At 31.6% G+C, this 22,735-nt stretch overlaps 2 protein-coding genes across 3 annotated transcripts; one reads left to right on the top strand and one right to left on the bottom strand.

Annotated features, from left to right (window-relative positions):
- Positions 1 to 2,752: 2,752 nt before the first annotated feature.
- LOC100790613 (pentatricopeptide repeat-containing protein At3g18970) lies at positions 2,753 to 6,116 on the bottom strand. 2 transcript variants are annotated; one of them, XR_005888013.1, is made up of 3 exons: positions 5,938 to 6,064; positions 3,277 to 5,210; positions 2,753 to 3,182 (listed from the first exon to the last, which is right to left on the bottom strand). XR_005888013.1 is itself a non-coding variant. In XM_006594856.4 (2 exons), exon 2 carries the CDS (start codon positions 4,920 to 4,922, stop codon positions 3,489 to 3,491), a length of 1,434 nt encoding a protein of 477 aa, XP_006594919.1. In that variant the 5' UTR covers positions 4,923 to 5,237; positions 5,938 to 6,116; the 3' UTR covers positions 3,233 to 3,488. The 2 variants fall into 2 exon arrangements, 1 of the variants encoding a protein (XP_006594919.1); XM_006594856.4 differs by lacking the exon at positions 2,753 to 3,182 and having other exon boundaries at positions 3,233 to 5,237; positions 5,938 to 6,116.
- A 13,393-nt stretch (positions 6,117 to 19,509) lies between these two features.
- On the top strand, positions 19,510 to 21,521 carry LOC100790085 (protein FAF-like, chloroplastic). Its single transcript, XM_003541909.5, has 2 exons — positions 19,510 to 19,659; positions 19,847 to 21,521. Exon 2 carries the CDS (start codon positions 19,894 to 19,896, stop codon positions 21,166 to 21,168), a length of 1,275 nt encoding a protein of 424 aa, XP_003541957.1. The 5' UTR covers positions 19,510 to 19,659; positions 19,847 to 19,893; the 3' UTR covers positions 21,169 to 21,521.
- Positions 21,522 to 22,735: the final 1,214 nt, after the last annotated feature.

Below are 22,735 nucleotides of genomic sequence, written 5' to 3'. Positions count from 1 at the left end.
TAGTATTGTATGAACTTTTTATTACATTTCGACAAAAAAAAAATATTTCTTACACAATATCCCATCATCTTTTCGAAAAAGGTAAAGATTAAAGAAACAAAAGTATTGCTTTAGTTATTTTCGTAAAAATAAGTTTATATAAATATAAGTCAATTTTGAAGATCTGATCTAGAAATCCATGTGCTACAAAATTATGATTATCCTCATTCACATGGCATTGGAAACTTCGAGCCAGTGTTGGACTAATAATACCATTTCAAAGATGATTACCAGTTTCACACAGTTACGAATATAAATTTACGACAAAAATAATAAATAATTAAATAAAAAAAAAGTTGGCTTAAATGAATCTAAAGCATTTATTTAAATGCGTTTTCACACTGCTGTCATTTTTTGTTTTTTGACAGACACACTACTGTCATTTATTTTTACTATTATTACGTTAAAAAAACTGAACTATGATAACATTTAACATAACCATTTCAATGGTATAAAAGTGCATAATTGATTATATATAAAAATCATATCCACAGAAAATCAAAATTGAACTGGATTAAAGCTAAAATCGTAAATGTAACTACTACTGGAAATCGGCTCAACCTAGGTGAAAGCAATGAATAGAGACGGCAGTGTGCCGCAAAAGTAACTTAGAAAATGGATAGCCGTCATCTTATTATAAAGCCACTCTTTTTTAAGTTCTATGTACTTTGTGTTTAGGTGATTTTAATTGATAGGTACGTTGAATAGTGTGGAAATTGAAACTGAACGGTCAAATAGAGCAGCGATTTAGCAAAGGTGTGGATATGACCTAACGATAAATTATATATTCCATTGCTGAATTTGCTGTGAGCTGTGTACCTCGTGATCGTAATGACCAGAATTTCATTCTTTTATTATTTTATTGCAAGCTAACAAATTAATAGACGCAATAACACTGTCACAACTCGGAACCCGCAGGTGCAGAGACCAGGGAATGGATATGAACCAGAAGGTTCATGATTTGCGGTATACGGATTCATATATTGAAAAGTTATACTTGATTATTTTATTTTATTTTTGTACTGAGGGGGCCAAAAAGGCCCACTTATTTGTTTGATTCATGCTCAGAGGTCACTAATTAATACATCCAACCGACCTAAGTTTGCAAAGTTCCAAGTTATGGGTGCAGAAATGTTGTCTACACATTGAAAAATTGTTAAAATTGCTATATTTTGACAAAATCCAACATCAATATTTAGAAGATACTAAGAGTTACACGAATTAGTAGAAGTTGCATAATCCCACATTGAATTAGTAGTATAACATCCAATAAAGAGTATAATATATCAAGAGCCTTTTAATAAGAGGGAAGAAAGAAATAAGTCAACAAAAAAAGATAGGCAACTCAACGAACAAAGTGTTCTCTAAATTGTGTTGTACATACCTTTTTCATTAATTAAATAAGGTTAATAATGTAAATATAAAAGTTGGAAACAAATTATAAAAGTTAATAGCAGTGTATAAGAAAATTAGTTGAAGAATTAGCACATATTAGTAAAAAGCCAAACAAAATAGGGTTAGGTCCACCCTGTGACACACAATTATATTTTCACTTTTCTAAGCACGATAAAAGACTTTCTTCCCTACATTGGTTAATTAGAAGAAATGGCTTGGTTAAGTGGTAGAACTTTCAAAGTTATGAAAAAAGATTACAAGGTTGTTGGATTCTGGGTCTCCTTTGATGTTCAAGTTGAAAAGGAAGAGAGAAGGCTTTGAAAAGTTCATAGCGAGTTCAGTGAAATGGGGACCAAATGGATGTGATTTCGTTTTTTGATATAATTCAATTTGTAGAATCAATCTAGGTTAGGAAACTTACCTTAGTCACTTTGGTTTGGAGTCAAACTGGCCTTTAAGTGCCTTAGATGGCCTTGCACGTCTACTAGGATTGTCTGGAACTGAAAATTATTGTTCACACGGCTTTTACAGCCCACCATGATACCATATCACGGTGAAAGTGAAATTGGTTCCATTTGGTTGAAATCTAAGACATATGATTGCCATGTAACTAGATTGCTTCAATTTTGGTTAGACTGTAACTAGGCTTTCCTTAGGTTATTATGGTTCAATTTCTAAACACAAAAATGGTCAAAACTAAGTTTCCTAGGTTTATTAGTCTTGTTGTAATCAAATCAAGCTAGTTCCATTTCAATTGGTTTAGTTGGTTAAGGATGATCCATGGTTAGTTTCCATAAACCACGGATGCTTACTATTTTTTACTTTAGTGAGAAAAATATTCTCCAAATGCCTAGCTGTGATTCTTCCATCAATTATGGGAAAATGTTGTTACATGAATGATTAAGGCGCTAAATCGGTAAATCCTAACTTAAGTTGGATTGGATTTTAGATTTGTCTTCCTAATCTTAGTTTAGTGTAATCTAATGGTAGATATCATGATCCTATTTGAATAAGGGGTAAAATAAGATTTATCATAAGATAATATATTATATAGGATCGATGTCACACTAAACCATCATTCTGAACTTTTTAAAATAGTTTAGGACTTTCAAATTCAAAATTATTGCACTTAATTTTAACATATCACTAAGCATAAAATAACTAAATTTAACACTTTCCATATAGTTCTTAGTTTGATTAAGACTGATGTACAATGATAAACATTTTATGATATGGATTTTGAAATTTAACTATATTTAAGAAGGCAGAAGAAAATGACGCAATTTGATGCTAATAGAAGGTGAGCCCTCAAGAAATTGTTTCACTGCTTCATGTTAAATTTTGGAACCCAAATTGATTTATGGTTTTTCAGTCCATGCAATGGAAAGGTTTATATTATATTTTATTTTATTCTTTTCATGAGATAGATATGTTTAAAGAGGTTATGAGACTGGTGTGCATTAGGCTGTTGCAAAAGTTTTTCTAATCAGGATTAAACATGAATTATTACACTTAGCTTCCTATGATCTAAATTTACATTGTCTTCTCTCCTTCCATAATTAAGGGTTTATTTTATAGAGAGCTCAAACTACCTTTTTGCAAGGGTGTCATCCGAAAATATTTGGGCATAAAGAGAAACGACTTACAGGGAGGAAATGTGTGATTATCCTGCTGAAGGGCCATTAGTACAACCTCTGTTGATTTTATCAAATGCTCAGCCTCAAAATCCTCCCTCTTTAGGTTTTTTTCTACAGACAGAGTCATGTGAAAGCAGAAAGCTAATGAAACCAGCAACTAATAAATGATGAAAGCTGAAAAACAGCACTTCTGTTAGTATCATACTTGGGCATCAGTTATACATGGTACATCCTTGTATACTGCTGTTAGAACATCGCACATTTCCAATCTCTTGATTAAAAGTATTTTTCCGTAAACTGTATACTTGTCATTGCCGCTATTTCTATACTATTGCTTTTAGTCTCAGCTACTCCAGGAATTTTTTGTCTGTTGGGTTTATTGTCTTGCTAACATAATTTTTTGAAAGGAATCAGAAATCAATTTTTAATTACAGCCATGCTAACAGTTTGAACAGCGCTAGAACCAGCTTTACTCAAAATACCCTTAGATTTCATTGTTTTCCTTACAATTTCAACGTCATCCCACTTTTCTGCTAAAGCATAAACATTGGACAGAGCTATGTAGTCCTCACTCTTTGGAGACTCTGCAGAACTCCACTCTTCTAACTGGAGAAGAAACTTCCCCACCTTCTCTCCCATCACTACATCCCCATGAATCTTGCATGCACCCAGCAAACTCCTCCATATTACAGCATCAGGATTAATTGGCATCCGCATGATAAAATCATAGGCTTCTTCTAAATTTCCAGCACGGCCAAGAAGGTCAACAATGCAACCATAATGTTTTATCTGAGGCATCATGCCAAATGTTCTCTTCATTTCATGGAACAATATTAGGCCTTCTTCAACAAGCCCACCATGACAACAAGCTGACAAGAAGCTAGTAAAAGTTGCTTCATTTGGCTTCACACCATAAGCTCCCATTTTATATAAAACCTCCAAGGCTTGTTTTCCTTTCCCGTGGATGGCTAGGCTAGTAGTCATTGCCGTCCAAGTCAAGATATTCTTCTGGTTCATTCGCCAGAAAACAGACAAGGCACTATCAAGACATCCACATTTTGAGTACATATCAACAAGCCCAGTGCCTATAAACACATCATCTTCAGGAGTACACACTGTCTTCTCTGCAAAACCATGTATGCAGGCACCAGTTTCCAGCATACCAATTTGAGAAACTGCTGAAAGCACAGAAACTATAGTTGTACCCGTTGGTTTAATTACACTTACATCAACCAGCATGTCAATAAACAAAGACAACGCATTGAGAGCATATTTCTTGTTTCCTTCTTTTTGGGAAGAATAACCTGTTATCATAGCATTCCAGGTAACAGTGCTTCTTCTCGGCATTTCATCAAACACTCTTCGGGCTGAGATAATGTCTTTGTTGCTCGCATAAAAGTATATTTTGGTAGTCGGAACCAAAATATTTGACTCAAACCCATGTTTTACAATCCGAGCATGTAGTTGTCTACCAACCCATAACGTTGAAGCTGAAGGAGAGCGAGCACAGGCTCCAAGAACAAAATTGTAAGTGTACTCGTCAAAATACATGAGTCCCCTAGAAAACTCATTTTGGAAAATAAGAATACAATCATTGGGTTGCACACATCTTATCAAAGTATTGAAGAGAAACAAATCTGGCTTGTCAAAGTACTGGAACACCAAATGTGCATTACTGGCAATGTGTTGATCTGGTGAGCCACAATAATGCTCAATTAACTTGGCCCAGAAGGTGGGAGATTTCAGGCCATTAGTGATTAATTGGGCATGAATTTGCTTTATATTGTAGGACAATTTGGGCAAAGAATACAAGAAAGAAATACATCTGAATCTTGGAAGGCAGTTCAGCATGAGGTATATTACGACTCATAAAAGAATATTAAAAATCTGAGCTCAAGAGATAGATTTTGATGTTTGACAGTTCTATGTCTTCAACAAATTTCACCTTCATTTGACAACTTACAATGAACTTATCCTGAAGTTTTATGAGCAGATCACAAATGGCAGAAGATGAAGATTTAGAGCCGTACATATCTGTTGGGGTAGCAACATCCCCATACCCAAGCACTCTGGTGTGTCTATCCAATTCTGATCAAAAGACTTCTACATGGATTTCATCCTCATTCATCCAAGAAGATCCTTAATAAGTTGAGGGTTGAGTCAATTCTAAATTGAAAACAAATTAATGACAAGTAAGAATGTACACAATTCCCAAAATCAGATGTTACTTGTTAGTACCATATACAATTCAGATTCACTAAAGTAATTCTTTTTTTTCCCATTAAAAATTAATAAATGTTGAACACCCCCAACTCTTGCTTTTTCCCAATCAAAGAACAAGCCAGAGTAAAAAATAAAATAAAATCCAATAAGCAATTTCCATCATTCAAGTGAAGCAGTGCACATTTACTCTGGCTTTTTCCCAGCCTTTTTTGGGCAATGCACTTAATTGCTTCAAAATGAATGCTAAAAACTAATTCTAATGCTACCTTTACATTGCTTTTTCAATTCCTCCAGCATCACTATCAATACAAAAAAGCATTGAGCAAACTTATACGCAGCTAATAGAAGATAACGCATTCCTCACATGAGAACAGAGACAGCATTTAGATATATGTCTACATTCCCCCTCAATCAAAATCCTGATTCTAATTTTGCTAAATTATCATCTATGACTCATTACCAACAGTTCATCACAAAACTAAAGAAAACCGAAAAGAAAGTGATGCTTTCAAATCCTGATAATAACACATCGAATTGAGCATATTAAAAATATGAAACGCAGTAACAGAACTATACATATTAATATAGGTGTTAAGTAATAGTAACAGCTTGCAAACGATTGAAGAAAGAGAGAAAAAATTACCTCCGTCAGGTATATCGAGTGGCAGTTCGCGAGTTGCCGAAAGGAATTGCAGTGGTGGTGCTAAGTGGTGACTACTGGTGAAGAATTCTTGACCCTGATTTTTTAAGATTGGAGAATAACTAATGAGCCATTGTGCACGGGCGTCCTTTTGTCTTGGACTTATGGTCCAAATTCTTCCTATTTTCTAAAATCTAAATTGTATATTCTAATTTATATATTTAAAATACTTATTTATTATAAATTTTAAGGTCAATTGATTTATTTGGTCCTTTATATTATTTATTTGATTCAATTTAATCTTTTATCTTTTAAAAAGTTCATTTTGACTTTTTATTTTTTCAAATAGGTTCAAAATAGTCATTTCGTCCATGAAAAATTAAAATTAAAAATTACAAATATTAACGACTAAAAATCGCTAAAGATGTGTTTATCAATTTTCCTTTCTTCTTTCTCTTCTTCTACCTACGCAGGCCAAAATCTTCTCTCAAATTCCTAATCCCAAAACACTAACTCCTTCTTAGTATTAGTACTATACCTCTACGTGGTGGGATAGCAAAAATTATGATCTACGAAGGGGTCCAAGAAGAAATAGTCGAAGTCACCCGTCATTATAACACGGGAGAGCACCAACACACTCTGCGCCTACATCCTTAAAGTTGGCAACAACTACGATGTCTTTGAAATCATTGCTAGCTACGTGTGTTACCGCTAACGAGAGATTTGTATCCTCAGCGCCAATGAAATGGTCACAAATGTGAGCCTGCAGAAGCTAACATCGGCGAGCTCGGTTGTCACACTTCACGGTAGGTTCAAGATATTGTCCTTACCAAGATTGTTCTTCCTTCGCTAGCACTGTCAGTGGCGACAAGTCACAGCATATAATTGCATGATCACCACCACCATTGACCCTTTCCTCCCCAATCTCAAATTCTCTAATATGTTATTGTTTCATTGTTTGAGGTTTATTTGTTAGGTTTAATAATTTGATTTTGGATTTTGGGGGCTTTGAATGCATGAATCAAATTTTGGGATTTTTTTAATTTTTGATTTTGAACTATCATTTTTTTGTGAATTTGTTAAAGGGTATATATGCGCACCTATTATTATAATTTATAGGTAATTTCAAATGCTAGACTTGAGTTCTTGTAGTTGTCATTAAGTTCGATGTGTTTTGGAAATGAGAAATAATTTGATTTTGAATTTGCAATACATGACATGTGATGGATCATAAAGCCTGAGATTTAAGAGGAACAAGAAATAATATTAGGATTCTGGGTTTGCAAAGGAGAAGGAAGATGAAGAGAAAAAAACTTACATTTTTATGGTAACTTTTAATCATCAATATCTTTATTTCATTAACAATATTAATTTTAGATAAGTGGAAGGATCATTTTGAATCAATTTAGAAAGATAAAGGATCCAAGTGAACTTTCTAAAAAATAAAGGATGAACCAAAAAAATAAGATTAATGACAAAATAGATCATTTGATCTAAATTTTAATTATATAATAATTAGATTTTATTTTGTGTAATATGTGTACTAAAATACTGGATAAAAATAATTTATGAGAATAATTTTCTATTTTAACTGATACTATTTTTAAATACTTATTTTTTTGTTCACATATACATTTGACATTTTTACTTTTTTTTTTAAGAAAACATATTGACCCAAGGGACTAACCTATCTCGTCTCATCGGTATCTTATTAGGTTGTCCGGTTAGGTGGGCTCGGCAAGTTGGCCCGTTGAGTTCAATTTGTTTTTACACCTCTAATTAGATTCAAAGTTTATCCAATATTGAGTCAGGCCAACTAACTATTTATTTTCATTTGATCGAGAGGCAACAATTAATACCTTTTTTGCTCTTTGCACTGCTTGCCTTCTTTTATATTTTGTTTCAGAAAAATATCCTTCATGAAATCTAGTTTTTGTTATATATTTATGTTCTTATGAATTAAGAAAATTAGTTTCCATAATGTATTAGAACATAACTATATTACAAAGACTAATTTCCATAACATTCACACAAAAAATATATAGGTGCGAAGGTAATAAAGGAGATGGATATTTGGTAAAGAAAAATGTTAACACTTTTTTTTCTTAATACACTCTTTGCTATTAATTGAATTTTATTGCAAAAGCACAAAAAAATTCGTTGGTCTCACTTCATATTTAATGAGTTTTACTCATAATTTTATAATTCCTAATAAAATTTAGCAACAAATAAATAGTGTATTGCTAAATGCTAATGCTCCTCTGTTGAAAATATATAAAAAAATTAATAATAATATCAAAAGTAGAGGTGTTAAGAACAAAAAGGAAGTATAATGCTCCCAAGACTTCACTGGAACCAACCAAAATGGATCCATGTCAAGCTGAGCCCGAGTTAATAGCGGTCTTTCCATGTACCATTTAAAAGGAACTATAATGCTTCTTGCTCTTTGCGAATGGCGATTGCATGCAATCGATGGTCTTGTCTTGGTTTAGCTTTAGCCAATTTCTCGCAACATCCTCATTATGTCTTGAGGTATGCTATAACCGAGTAAATGATCCCGTCATATTAAGGACAGTAATGAATATCTAACATTCAACAGACATACACATTGTGAAAGACAACAACTGCACCAGACAAGGTGAAGTGATGTCTAATCCTAACTAGCCAATAAGGGAAGAGAATTCACTCCCGGCTCTATGGATGAATCCTTTCACCAAAATTTTCATATGATAACACGTAGAAAATTTGTATTTATTAGTTTATAAATTTTAGAAAGTAGAATTCAATCAAAATTTATGAGTTTACTACTCATGTTTTATTGATATAGAAGTTTTTACATTGTGAATTAAAAATTAAAAAAATCACCCATTCATCAAATTTACAGAATAAATTACCTTTACATTATTATCAATACATGTACTATTAATTTAAAATTTATTAGAATTGATAGAAAAAAAAATAGAAACAATTTTCACATGATAATATCAGGTAAAAATTTGATATGAGAAAATACATTCTCATTTATCCCATAATGAATCCTTTCATGTATCTCATTTGTATGCCAACGGAACATTATTATTGTGTAGGTCATGAACTTTTATGTTTTAAAGTTTTGAGTGGCTCTCCATCGAGAAAAAAAAAAAAAAACACTATAGTCTATAGCAGCATTAAAAAAATTCTTCCATGAAGCTCATAATTTTATAGGGCCAGCTCTAATTAAGAGGAAATGTATCCGACGACAAATCTGATCGTCCTTATTCTGCTCTTGGTACATTTTTACTCCCACCATAACTTTTGCCATTAATATCCTTTTAGCTCTTGTCTAATCCATAGTCAGCTTCTAGATTGTTCCTTGTCCATTGCCCATTAATGGCACCGTGGTTTCTTCGAATAAATTTTCACGGAGACAAATTTGTAATAGATTCAAGATTTTGTTAGATTTTGCTGTGAACAACTGGTCATATCCACCACCATTTTAGCTAGTAAGATGGTACAACACCATAGTGTGTTGGAATCTGGTACGTCTTAACTGTTATTCGGTGGAAAATCCACGTCGCCTTTAGAGATAAGTACTTTGTTTGAGCCACAAATTTCTTTCTTTTTATTTATTTTTCTTTTCTCCTAAATTAATTTCACGTACAATGCCATGATAGCTAACTGGTGCATATGTTTTTAGTTACTTCCAAAAGGCATAAACAAATAAAAGAAAGGTTTGGTAAGAGCATTCATTCTTAATGTCGGCCACCTTTTCTGTATAAAATGTTCATATGTAACAAAACAACCGAACGTGGGTGAAATTAGTCAATCTCTATATCCACAAAGTGGATGCAGACTCACGTATGGTATAGCATCCTTAACTGCATGATAAACTTTTCAATGACATTTATGTATTATTTCTCTCATAATTAAAGAGATTATTATTGACATGTGATCGAGTACGTAGAGGTACAAGGTACACACAAAATAACACAATACAACATAAGTGTCATGCATGACAGGTTCAGCAACCTTTTACAGGAACAAAACTAAGTAACAGTCTCTAGAAACTAGAACTTAAAAAAGGACAAGAAAACAAAAAAACAGCTTAATTAACCCTGTTGCGATCAGAGCGTGTTGTCCGAACATGTACCCGGATCCTAACATGCATGAGCTGTTAGGAATAGATTTATATACCTGTAATCTAAATCATCATGTAATCAATTTTAATTTTAATAATAAAATATTATTTTATTTTTATTATGATATTTTATTATTTGATTAAATAATTTATTTGATAATGTTTTTTTATTAAAATTAAAGACTATTTATTATAATAGAAATTATAATAATGAGAAACAAGTTTGTTCTAATTTTAATCAAAACCATTCTTGATTATAGGATTATTGTAAATAGGATATCAATAATCCGGATAGATTAATATATATGTGATAGTATTTATTGGATAAATATTAATAAATCTCATTTATTAATTTGCATATATAGATGAGTTACATGTTGATAGGATCATTGAACTGACTCAATTCAAATTTTCTAATGATTAAAATTTATTATAGACTGTCAATATAAAATTCTCAAGAGACGGTATAATAGCTTTCTTTGACCTGAAATTGTTATAGTAATTAACAGGTTATTTGTTGTATTTTGATTCCGGACACCTAATACTTTAGAGCACTTGTTGAATGAATATTGGATATGATTAAATGCCTTTTGAATTGATGATTAATCAAGAAGGAATCCATCAACTCTTGGTAATGAGTTTGAGCTCTATGAATAAAATTATATCCTGGCCAGAAAAATTAAATAAATGAAGAAATAAGTTTCTTAAGTGATTATGAGTTAACTCAAAAGGGTTTGACAGTAATACCATACTCTAGAGTTAATCCAAAGTTGTAAAGACGGAAGAAATTATTACACTATTCTTCTAATGGTTCTTGAAAGTAAAATGTTATTTTATGCTATCTAAAAGTTAAAGAGTGTTGCTAGATACCTACCTTGCTTAGTATATTAATTTAATTAATATATTACCGGTTTAGTATTGAACCTACATGGTCGCACACAAATGAGTGTTCTAATATCTTTTAAAGAAATTATTTTAATATTTGATGATTAATTAAACTAGAGAATTTAATATGACCAAATGATTAATTGATTTCAAAAGGTGGAATATTATATTTTTGCTAGCACTGAAAATATAAATAATATGAAAGATTTTGTGAAAGAAGAGAAACAAACATGTATAATTTTGTATTTGGAATTTGGGTTGAAAAGGCGGCTATATACAAGTTTGACTTGGTCAATTATTATTTCAATTTTAATTTCTAAATGGTTAGCAATAAAAAGTAACAAGAAATAATATAGTTAAAAAAAAGGATACTATCAATAATGATTTTGATTTGATCAGAAATTTGGTATCTTTAGCGTGCTATAAATAGAGCCTTGGGCTGCACGTTGAAAGATCAAAAAAAAAAAATATCACTTTTCTATTCTTATTTTTTCACTTGTCAAAGTTGTTGACGAATAGATGTCAGTCTCGATGTGGATACACGTAGAACCTTCATATTATTGAAGAATTTTTATGCTTCAAGAGCCCATCAACATGTACATTTTTAATATGTCATCTGTTTATAATATATTTAAATATAAAATAGATCTTTTTATTCTGCAATGTGTGTTTTTTGAACACCTTTAATCCTACATGAGGTTACAAAATGACGTCATCTTGCCCCTTTCTTCTTTCTCCTATTTGTCCTCGATGACCTTCTCCTTTGCCAACATCTTCTCCCGTAGCCTGTGTTGTCAGGATTGCAAGTAAAATTGTGAACTCTCATGATTTCAAGATCTTGCTTCTTGCTTTCGAGCTCAGTTGTGAGGAAAATCGTGAATCGATGGGATTGAAGATTGAAGTTAGACTAGATTGAAATTTTGAAATTGGATGTTTTTTTTTTCCAATCTTGCTAGTTAGGTTTTTCTGGCTCGGGTTGCAGATCCGATTTGCCCCCAAGTTTGTTTAACCTATTTTTTTGTTGTCATAAATTAATATTTTCTGCTTCTCCCCCATTTTCAGACCTAAATGACACACTGCCCAGCTTTTCTCTTTCCCCCTCTTCAATTCTCTCAGACTCTCTTTTTGGTCTCTCTCAGTCTTGACTTGACCCTCTTTTTGCTACAATTGTTTGCTATCGTGTCTGTGGTGTGTGTTCAGTCTATCAAGCTTTGATACCCAACCCTCTCTTTAGCTTGTTGTGACTTTGACTCAAGTGCTTTGGTTTGCACTCTTGTTTTGCTTATTGTGAGTGAGAGTGAGATTTGCTATATTTTGCCTTCTTTTGTTTCCTACGTTTTGTTCTCATCGAACCATGACATATGTGACTCTAAACTTTTCTTTTTCAGCCATGACCTCTCTCCAACGTCTTTTGTCCACAACCATGGAGGACATGAACACGTTTCAATTGCAGCTCAATCATGCCCTTGTCTTGGTAGAACCAGAAGAAGAAGAAGAAGGAGAGGAAGAGGAAATGTGTCCAGAGTTTTCTCTGTAGATTTATCTCGACAAAGAAAGGGGCAACAGATTGAGAAAAGGAAGAAAAAAAAATTTAACATTCAAAATGACGTCGTTTTGTACTTTTTTAAAAAATATTTTCCACGTGTAATCCTAATCAAAGAAAAATCGCATGTGATATGCTTGTGTGGCCGATTAACGACCACGTAGACCATTAACGATTACGGACTAACAGCAGGAACATAAGGCAAAAATTTTGAAATATCAAGGATTTGATCCAAAATTTTTTTTATCAGGAATTAAACACAAAAAAATATGTATTTATCAACAACCAAAAGTATATATAACCCATATATATATATATATATATATATATATATATATATAAAACAGTAGCAGTATTAATACTAATTAACTAGAGGAATATATATTAGATGCAAGTGGTAGAGAGGAGTGTTGATGTCTAAATTATTGGTGAATTCAAACAAAACATGATTGAACTTTTTTAGTTTAAAATGATCAAAATCGTTTTCTTTGTTTTGATTTTTTAATTTAATGGTTGGCTTTATTTTTTTAATTCAAGCTAATCCAATAATAATAATAATAATATTAATATTAATAATAATAATAAATTATACTTACATTCTCTATATTTTTTTAGTAAATTACAGTATTGTACCCGATACTCTTTTGTCATTCGATCTTACAAAAAATCCATTGTTTTCTATGTCTAACACCTAGTATCCCTTCCCCCAGACGTAATTGATATTATTAATGAAAAGATGACTTATTATTGCACTCACACATCTTCTTTGTTAATTTTATTAGTATTAGTATAGTATTTATATAAATATATATTGTTATTTTTCGCGATTTTAATGTTATTAATTGAATTTATATATAATATTTTATTTCATGATTTTTATTCGGCCAAATTAAATTTGATGAAATTGTATTACAAAATATAAGTTTTTATTTGTGAAATACATTTTTTTACCTATGCATATTTTTTTAATATATAATTATATAATATTAAAATAATTATTTTACCCCTCTCTTAATTGTTTGCATTTATAAATAATATGTTGCTATAAGAATTGCTCAATGCAAAATATGCATAAAAAAAGAAAAGCAAAATAATAAAAAAATTAAAAACACCGAAAGTAGCTACTAATGTAATGTTACATCAAATCAAATGGATTAAATATTAAATATTGTCCAGACTCTGTTTCTCTGTGTATAGGTGTGCGCAAGTGGGAATTAGGGACAGAACCATATGCTCTGCAATTACAAATTTTCCATTACGATTGGTCTCTCTTTTTATGGCAATTGTTTACAAGAAAGCAAGGACCTCTGCTCTGTGGCTAAAGTTTTCATGTTCTTCATTATGTGGCTCTTTTCTGTTGGCCGCTTGCTTTTATACTCGTCACTCGTGAGTGCATCTTAGGCAATACGTATTTATTTATAATAATAAGGATAAGGATAATTGCATCAAAAGAAGTTATACAGATTCTTCCAAAAAAAACAATTGGAGGTTGACTTTATTCAACATGAGTTTAATGATTATTAAAAGTTCTTGATTTAATTATAGTATCGGAAAACTTAAATTTCTACACACCTATTTTAGTAGTAACTAAATTTTAAGTGAGTTTCCTTAAGTAATTTGAACGTTCTTTTTAATTAAAATTAAAATTTATTTTAATAACTAATATAATTTTTATCACGTGAATTATTAATATGAATTACAACTTTAATCATGCACGCAATTTTTATCTTATTTTAATTAAGAGATAAAAAATTAGGCACGGTAATAGAAATTAATTTGGTGTTAATTTTTAATTAAAATTAAAATTTCACTTTAATAACAAAATTACTAATAAATAATGTAATTTTGATTAGATAGAAAGATAAAAACACTTACAATTTTGATTAAATAACCAATTTGATTCTTTATCTTTATTTAATTTGATCATTTATCTTTTAAAAAATTCATTTTAATTATTTATCTTTTTAAATTGATTCAAAATGATTATTTCGTTCATTCATATTTAACACCGTTAATAAAAATAAAAATATTGACAACTAAAAAGCATTATAAAATCATTGCTCTTGTTCTTTCCTTTTTTCTTCTTCTTCTCTATAGACAACAACGAGGAAGCATTGACGGCAAAAGTAACGACAAGTCTATAAATTCAAAAACCAAATTTTATTTTTTCTTTCTTTCCCATATTTGCTCGTCCCTCTCTTTCCACTTCTTCTCTCCAATCCCCTCCACACCTCCAAACAACCACCACTCTTCCCACATTTAAATATCAATAACAGTCAAACCTTAGAGCGACAAATCCAAAACCTTAAGTCAGTGGGTGCAAATTATAAAAAATAAAATTAGGGAGTTCAATTATATAAATATAAATAAAATAAAATGCAAAATATAAAATTATATTTACAAATTTGATAAATTTTAAAAAATGAGGGGGTGCAAGTGCACCCCTCAAATGAACCTAGGTCTGCCACTGCCCAAGAGTTTACCTTGAACAAATTATAAAACAAATATAAGAAATCAAAGAAATTAAAAAACCAAATATTGAACAAATTTAAAACTAAATACAAAAATCATGTCTAAGAGGCTCTTTTGAAGAAATTACAAAATAGATTTGAAAATGAAGGTAATGCAACCAAAAATCAATGGAGAAGAAGGCCTCAATAGAGGGTCATGGTCATGGGTTTGAGGTCGTCAAAGCCGAAGAAGTTGGAGACAAGGATCATGGGATTGGGGATAACGTTGTCGGCAACAAAGAAGAAGGCCTTAGCAAAGGGAATGTGATGGTCGGGCACAGAGACAACTTCACATCGAAATCAGCATTGGGGGTGGACATCAATGGAAAATGATGGAGTGGAGAGGTGTAGGGGTGGGGGTTTTAGATTTGGGTTTTGCACTAAGTTGGGAGTGTTTGATTTATTTTTTGTCCGTAAAAGTTGGGCAGGGAGGAGGTAGGAGAAGAAAAGAAGGAAGATAATGGGTAGAAAACTTATATTTTGTAGCGGACTTTAACTATCAATATTTTTATTTTATTAATGGTGTTAGCTTTAGATAGATGAAATGACCATTTTAAACTAATTTAAAAAGATAAAAAATCAAAATGAACTTTCTAAAAGATAAATGATTAAAATTAAAAAAAAGAGATAAAAAACTAAATATATTATTTGACCTACAATTTTAAATGAAATTTCTCCTAAGGTCTTCGTCAAGCTAGGATTCCAATTCTAAACCTTAAGAATTTAACCCAAAGGTGTCCCCTTACGTAATCTTTCATTGCCTTTTTGGATGTTTATCGATCAAGTAATTATTTCATTAATCTTTTTATAATGCAAAAGCAACTAAGAATTTTCAGGGGAGTGTTCACTACTCATTTTCTATAGCCAAAAATATGAAGAGAAAAAAAGTTATAAAACAAATACAACAAGTCATAAGACCAACGGCCACCATATGGCTTTGGACTTCCATAAATGAATAGCCATTCTAAATACGTCGAGGTCAAACACTATGCTATTTCCGACCTTTTTAGGTTAAAAGAACTGCTGAAAATTTTCCAAAGGTCAATTAAGCTATATTTCAAGCATAGGTCTACAAAGATGCATGTTAATCCAAATACCTTTGAGGTTTAAGAAACTATTAGGTTGACGGAATCAATAAGATAAAATAATTATCCAATTATCGCGAATGATGTTAATTAATTACCAACTCCTTGATTACTGATTAATTAATCAGGTTGTTTGATTAGCGCCACAAACCTTCATATGTTTATTGTTTTATGCAACTTTCGTATGTTTATGAATTATGATTATAATAGAGCCTGAATACATTATACTCGTGCTAACATTAGAGCTAGCTAATTAATTGCTATCCTGTTCATTCGATACTTTCATAATTATATACAAGGAATAACTTGAAAACCAAATTCGGATTCCCACAATGTAAAAATTTAAAATCTGTCAAGTCCAAATCCACCATTGCATGCTATACAAATGAAATGAGATTCTAATATATATTTAATGCTTACACTCTCAATGACTTTGGTATTTTAGAGTTTCAATTTTGTAGCTAGCATTCTAGCTCACTTTCCGGAGGAATTTAACTAATCAGTCTCATCATTTTTTTTTCAGTCTGATTAACCATTGATTGGTCCATGTCCAATGTTTCATTTGTTAAAATAAACCCAAGCTTTAAACTTTTTTTCCTTCATAAGTATTTAGAAAAGATGTATCAAATAATAATCTATATATCTCCACAACATTAAGAAAAACTGTGGACTTCAAAATCAACTAAAATTAAAATTATAAGAAAATTTAGTACGAAAACTCTTAATACAAACTTATTACTATTATTAGAATGAGTCATGCTATTTAGTATATTATAATACATGATAGTGGTGAAGAGGTTGAAAATTTATTTCTAATAAAACTTGAGTCGATCACTGACTCAATTAAGATATCAAGTATATTATAATTACAATTTGTGTTAATTGATTAATGCTATTTATCTTTTTCCTATTAAAATTGAGTCGGCCACTGACTCAGTTAAGATGTCGAGTAAATAAGTCATCAGTTAAATTGTATGAACTTAAATATAGTATTATATTGACTCTGCTTTGAATTAACTCTTTTTTTTTTTTATGGTATCTTTGGTTATTTAAAGCACATTATTCTATACTCTATTTTGAAATATTGATCAACGTCACTCTACCTTTTTGAGTGTATTATTAATTGGTTGATGTATTGGCCGCTATTAGCCACATGACTTTCCATAAGCACGGAGATGGAATTATAATACAAAAAAATATACTGTGATAAAGAGAATGCATGAAAGACAAATGAAGCAAGTCTTGTATCCAAAAGGAGGTCCAAAAAAGCAAGACATGACGCGCGTTCATTCGTTTCCACATACATTATTCCTTGTGATTAAACTATGGCAGTTTAAAATTAATATAGATATAAGTGTCGGATTCTCTCTTCAGACAATGGGATTGTGGGTTTTCTAGCCGCCCAATCATATTGGCCTCTCCCAAAGCTGATTCTCTTGCTTCCTTCTTAAGCCATTTTCACCCAACAAATGTCACTCTCTGTTTTACCTTATTGGTATGGTTCAATGAGATGTGGATTGCCTACAGTCACAGAAAAAAAAGAGCTAAATTTTTATTCTTAATTTTATTTTCCAACCTCTATAAAATTAATAATATAAGAAGAAAAAAGTTATAATTCTTAGATCTTGATTGGAGGGTGAACATCGTGAACCATGACTGCAATCCAAGTCCGGTTTTTGAAATTAAAAGCGTTTGGTTGAAAATTCTTAACTTGTCCTTAGTTCATATGTATTATTGTATTAAATTTATAATATATATATATATATATATATGTATATATATATATATATACACGTGACAGGATGTGTATTAAAATATCGTTTAATTAGAATGTAGAGTATAAATATTCAAGTTTTTTTAGATAAATACAGAGACCTGAACCCATTTTAATGGTTAATTTCTCTCCTTGCTATGAACATTTCTTGTAGGTACCATTGTACCAACCAAAGATAAATGTAATATGTAATTATCATTCCTAATGATGGGTTGTTCTTGTTTTTATATGATATAATAGCTTTTTTTTTTCTCCTCCCAGGCTCCCAATGGAAGTTTGTGACACTGTACCAGTAGATCATTAGCTATGCTTTATAGATTTAACATTGCCAAAACAAGTAGTGAAAAATGTAATGAAACTGACCTTGCGTGTTAATCGGAGATACAAATAGGCAACAGTGATCAGGTTAGGAGACTAGAATGCTAAATTAAATGGTAATACAAAGTTGTTTTATGGTACTACGTTTTACATATCAAGTCTCAGATCAAGTTCATAAAAAAAAGTACTATCAGATCAAGTAACTTGCATTTATAGTGGTTATTCAACTTCAAAGTTTGGCACACATCACTAATAACATGATATTATCATTTAAACTATAATTTAATAGGTAACATCAATTTAATATTGTAATAATTTGGAAGTTAAACAAAGTTGACATTGGCAATTTGATACAGGGCAAAGCAGAGCCCACTGTTGTTTGCAGTAGTCATACTTTCCCTTAATTAATATCTATTATGCCCATTAAAAGAAAAAAAAAACGCGTTGTTGGAGTAAATTCCATATAATCCAATAGAATTTCTTCACTGCTCAACAATTTTTGTTGAGCTGTACTCCGCTTGTATAATATTCCCAACGGTTAAAGATTTCATATTGATTAGTCATCATATGACTAAATTAATGGTATCATATTTAGTAGTTGTTATTAATTAGGCTTATTTAGTTACCTATTATTGAGTAATTATTGAATTATTTGCTGATGTTTAATCTCTGAGATGCCCATTTTTTTTATGTGAGAAAATATGTTAGAAATTTACATTGACTATTGATTATAATTTTTTTTTTTATCATTACTAACGATCTTATATGACTAGAAGTTAGAAGAGTAGTCTATCTAATAAATATTGTTAATCAAGCTTATCTAATTTTGTCAAACAAAAAATTAAGCTTATCTAATTACTTGTTATTAGATTGTTATTGAACTATTAATAATATTTAATATTGTAAACTTCACATTTAAGATATTCAATTTTTAGTGTAAGAGATATTAGATATTTCAGATGGACTATTAATATAAATAAAATAGTATATATAATATCACTCTATAAAATAATTTTTAGGGTTTAGTTTGAGTTAAGTGCTAACTCTAATACCAGTTACGTTTCAACTAAAATATTTGTAACATTAGAACAATGTTTAAATTAATCATTGATCCCTTTTCATTTCAGTTCATGTCACAATGGCATAATAGTCACCCCATTAGACAAGTTAAGAGTAGAAGTGCTCGTGTGAACCAATAAGGGTTTAATTTCATGGCACCTTTTTTATGAAATGGAAAATAATGAAAAAATATATAGTATAAAAGAAGAAAAAAAGAAGAAGAGGAAACAAAACACCAATAAAAAGGAACTTTTCATGGTGGCGTAGGGGATACGGTTCTAGAAGCTTTCTGGCACCCTACAAATACACCCATTTCCTCTACTTGCAGTACCATCAACCACAGCCATTCCTCTAACATCATCTGAATCGTCACAACTCACAACCCTCACTCTTTCCCTCCTCCTTTGCAACTCGCACTCCCACTGTTGCCTCAGGTAATAATTCATCCAAATTCTCTCTGTTTATTTATTTATTTCATTAAATTCACATGCATGTACCAAAAAATATGTAACTTCAAATTCTGTTATCAGTTATCTCTATTCACTAGCTTAGAGTATTTGCTTATCAGGTTATATTTTTTATGACATTTTCTTAGAAGTTTTTTCCTTACCTTTCATGCAGCTAATAACTAAGTGCTTGTGCTCGTGCTTATCTTTGGATTACTGAAGATGTCAACTTGTATGAGCAAGAAAATACAAGGCCAAAGCCTTTCTATAGAAGAAGAGAACATGCTGGTGGTGCAGAAGCAGGGAATCGTGACCATTTTGGGCTCTAACCACGATGCTCCGACAACTTCTCTTCGACGCACTTTATCCGCAGACATGTCTTCCAAGACATGGCTTTCTCAAAACGGCTTCTCTCTCATGAAAAAAACCTCTTCCTCTGAAGAACTCTCTTACTCATCACTCACAAAATCCACTATTTCTGACTCATCCTCGTCTGATGAAGATAACTGCGAAGAAGCGAAACAAGACCAGTTCCAAATTTGGAACACAATTCAAAAGGAGCAGCAGCATGAGGACAACAAACCAGGACAGGTTGATGTGTGGAGTTCAATTTTGGTCCAAAAAGCCAACGAGGAAACCTTAAAACTAAGCACAACTCCTTATGTTCACCCACTTGTGAGAAGGTCAAAGAGTTGTTTGAGTGAAAAAAGTTTAGAGATCTGCACGGAGAGTCTTGGATCCGAAACTGGCTCAGATGGGTTCTCTTCTTACTCACCCTCTGAGACAGAAGAAAAAGAAGAAGAAAAAGAGGAAGAGAGTATGCAAATTACACACGAGGAGGATTTTCAAGTGCCAAAACAAAACTATGCTGAGAAAAAGTCCTTGCCTCGTTCTTTCCCTCCTCCACTTCCTTCACTCCACATGCGTTCACACCGTGACAATGGAAGGTTGTTCCTACAAGCTGTGTCTGTTCCTTCACAGAACAACTTTTGTGCTCAACGAGAAAACGGTCGACTTGTCCTCACTTTTGCTGACGTGGAGGTAGCTGAAGAAGAAGAAGAGTTTGATGAGGCAGAGGAATTTGAGAGTGTGATAGAGGAAGCAAAAACACCCATGTTAAGGTTGTTATCTAGTGGGTTTGGGTTAGCATTAATGATGAATAAGCCAATTGGGTTATTAGGTACTGATGCTAACGTTAAGAGTCCAAAATGGTCAGAGAAGTTCAACGATGTGGTCAATTTTAAGGATGTTGATACGGTACAACATAGTCATCCACTGCCACCGAGGCCAAGGCAGCATGGTAGTATTCATAAAAAGGCTTTCAATGCTTATGAATACTATTGGAGGACCAAGCCTACGACAAAAGTTGCTCCTGCTTCTAACACGTTTACCTTTCAACACAACAACAATTACTCTTCCTTGGAGAACAATTTGAAGAGTTGCAAGGATTCTAGGAGGTCTTTTCTGATCTGGGAACCGTATTGCATTGCCACCTGATCCGAGTCTCAAATTTGGTCACATTGCTAATTAAAAACTTTTTACTTAACTCAAATGCTTTTATCACTGTGGCATTTTCTCCCTACCCAGTTCCACTCATTCAGGGAGCTGTAGTCGAACTCAAATAATAAAAAAATGGAGAGGGTGAAAAGGGATAGTGAGAGAGAATACTTTATTTGTAATTGCAATAGTAAGATTAGAAAATGAGACAAATTACTTGGACAGTGTCATATATATTATATTTAAATCTGTTTATGCTATTAAAAATTGCATAATCAAAGTTTTTCTTTCCCCTGGTTGACTGTCTTGTCCCCTCTAAATTTAATTTATCATGGTTTCTTTTTAGCCTTCTTTCTTTTGCAATAATGAGCCAATCTCCAATGGGGCTTGAAAATTGGTCGTATCCTGTCTAACTGGTCTTATGTTTTGGGGACACCATGATCTATACGTGATATTTTTGCCTCTCCACTCCTGAATTTAAGTCAAAATAGTGGTTGCTATGTGCTTGGTTAAAAATATGAAAGATTGCAAGCGATATTCATCAACATGATCTTTATAGTTTTTTATTATTAATTTCTCAGATGTATCACCTCTAAAGTTAATTATCGCCAATGGACTTTACAAAATCATCTTTTTATGATTTGATTAAAACATGAAAAACAATTATGCATTTAGCGATGACAACATCAACAACTTTTAATTGAATTACGTCTCAGCTTACCTTTTCCAACGGTGGTGTACAACTAATGAGCACAAAACATAAATTTAGCAGTAGTCCAATTAGCAAGGAGTGTGATTTTGCTTTCAAAATGTTCATGGATCATGTAAAGGTGATGGTGAATCGTCTCATCCCTTTAATCCAGCTCGGCATAGAGTTACTTTTTAATGAAATTGGATTTAAAAATTAGTCTTGATGTATTTTGAAAATAAATTTAGAATATAGTTCATAGTGTCTAAATCCAATCTAATAGTTTATAATTTTTAAATATAAATTTTAAAATAATTATATATAATAATACTGCCATGATATCAAATTGATATCAATTTCAATTATATAAAATTTCAAATATATAATAATTGTAGTTTTATATTTCTCTAATTTTATAACTTAATTGTATAAATTTTAAAATTAATAAATCATGCCAAAAAATTAAATTTATTAATTATTTTCTTATATAATTTGAATCTTAATTAAATTGGACTTAGATTCAAATAAATGATCTAACAAAAATTTTAGTAAGACAAAAATATACCCGTCCCAGAATACCTTAACCATGTGTTAATCGTTCCCCTTTTCGCAATGACGAATCCTTTCCTTTTCTTCCTTTATAGAAAAAATCCCTCTTATGTAGAAGACTAAGTTGTCTTTATTGTCCCCTTACCAAAGAAAGTGTGCACCAGATACTCTCTTCATTAAGTCCACAGGAGTGGGCTATAGCAACTTAATTAGCAAGTGCTCCTGTTCCGCTTCGTTCCTTTCTAGCTTTTTTTTTTCAAGTGGACTTTTGTTTTGATTGAACTGAATGACCACTACTTGTTACTACTATGGTCCAATCTATAAGTAACT

The sequence above is a fragment of the Glycine max genome, chromosome 13, assembly GCF_000004515.6.
Source record: "Glycine max cultivar Williams 82 chromosome 13, Glycine_max_v4.0, whole genome shotgun sequence".
NCBI classification, from domain to species: Eukaryota; Viridiplantae; Streptophyta; class Magnoliopsida; order Fabales; family Fabaceae; genus Glycine; species Glycine max.
This window is presented reverse-complemented; position numbering and strand designations above follow the sequence as displayed.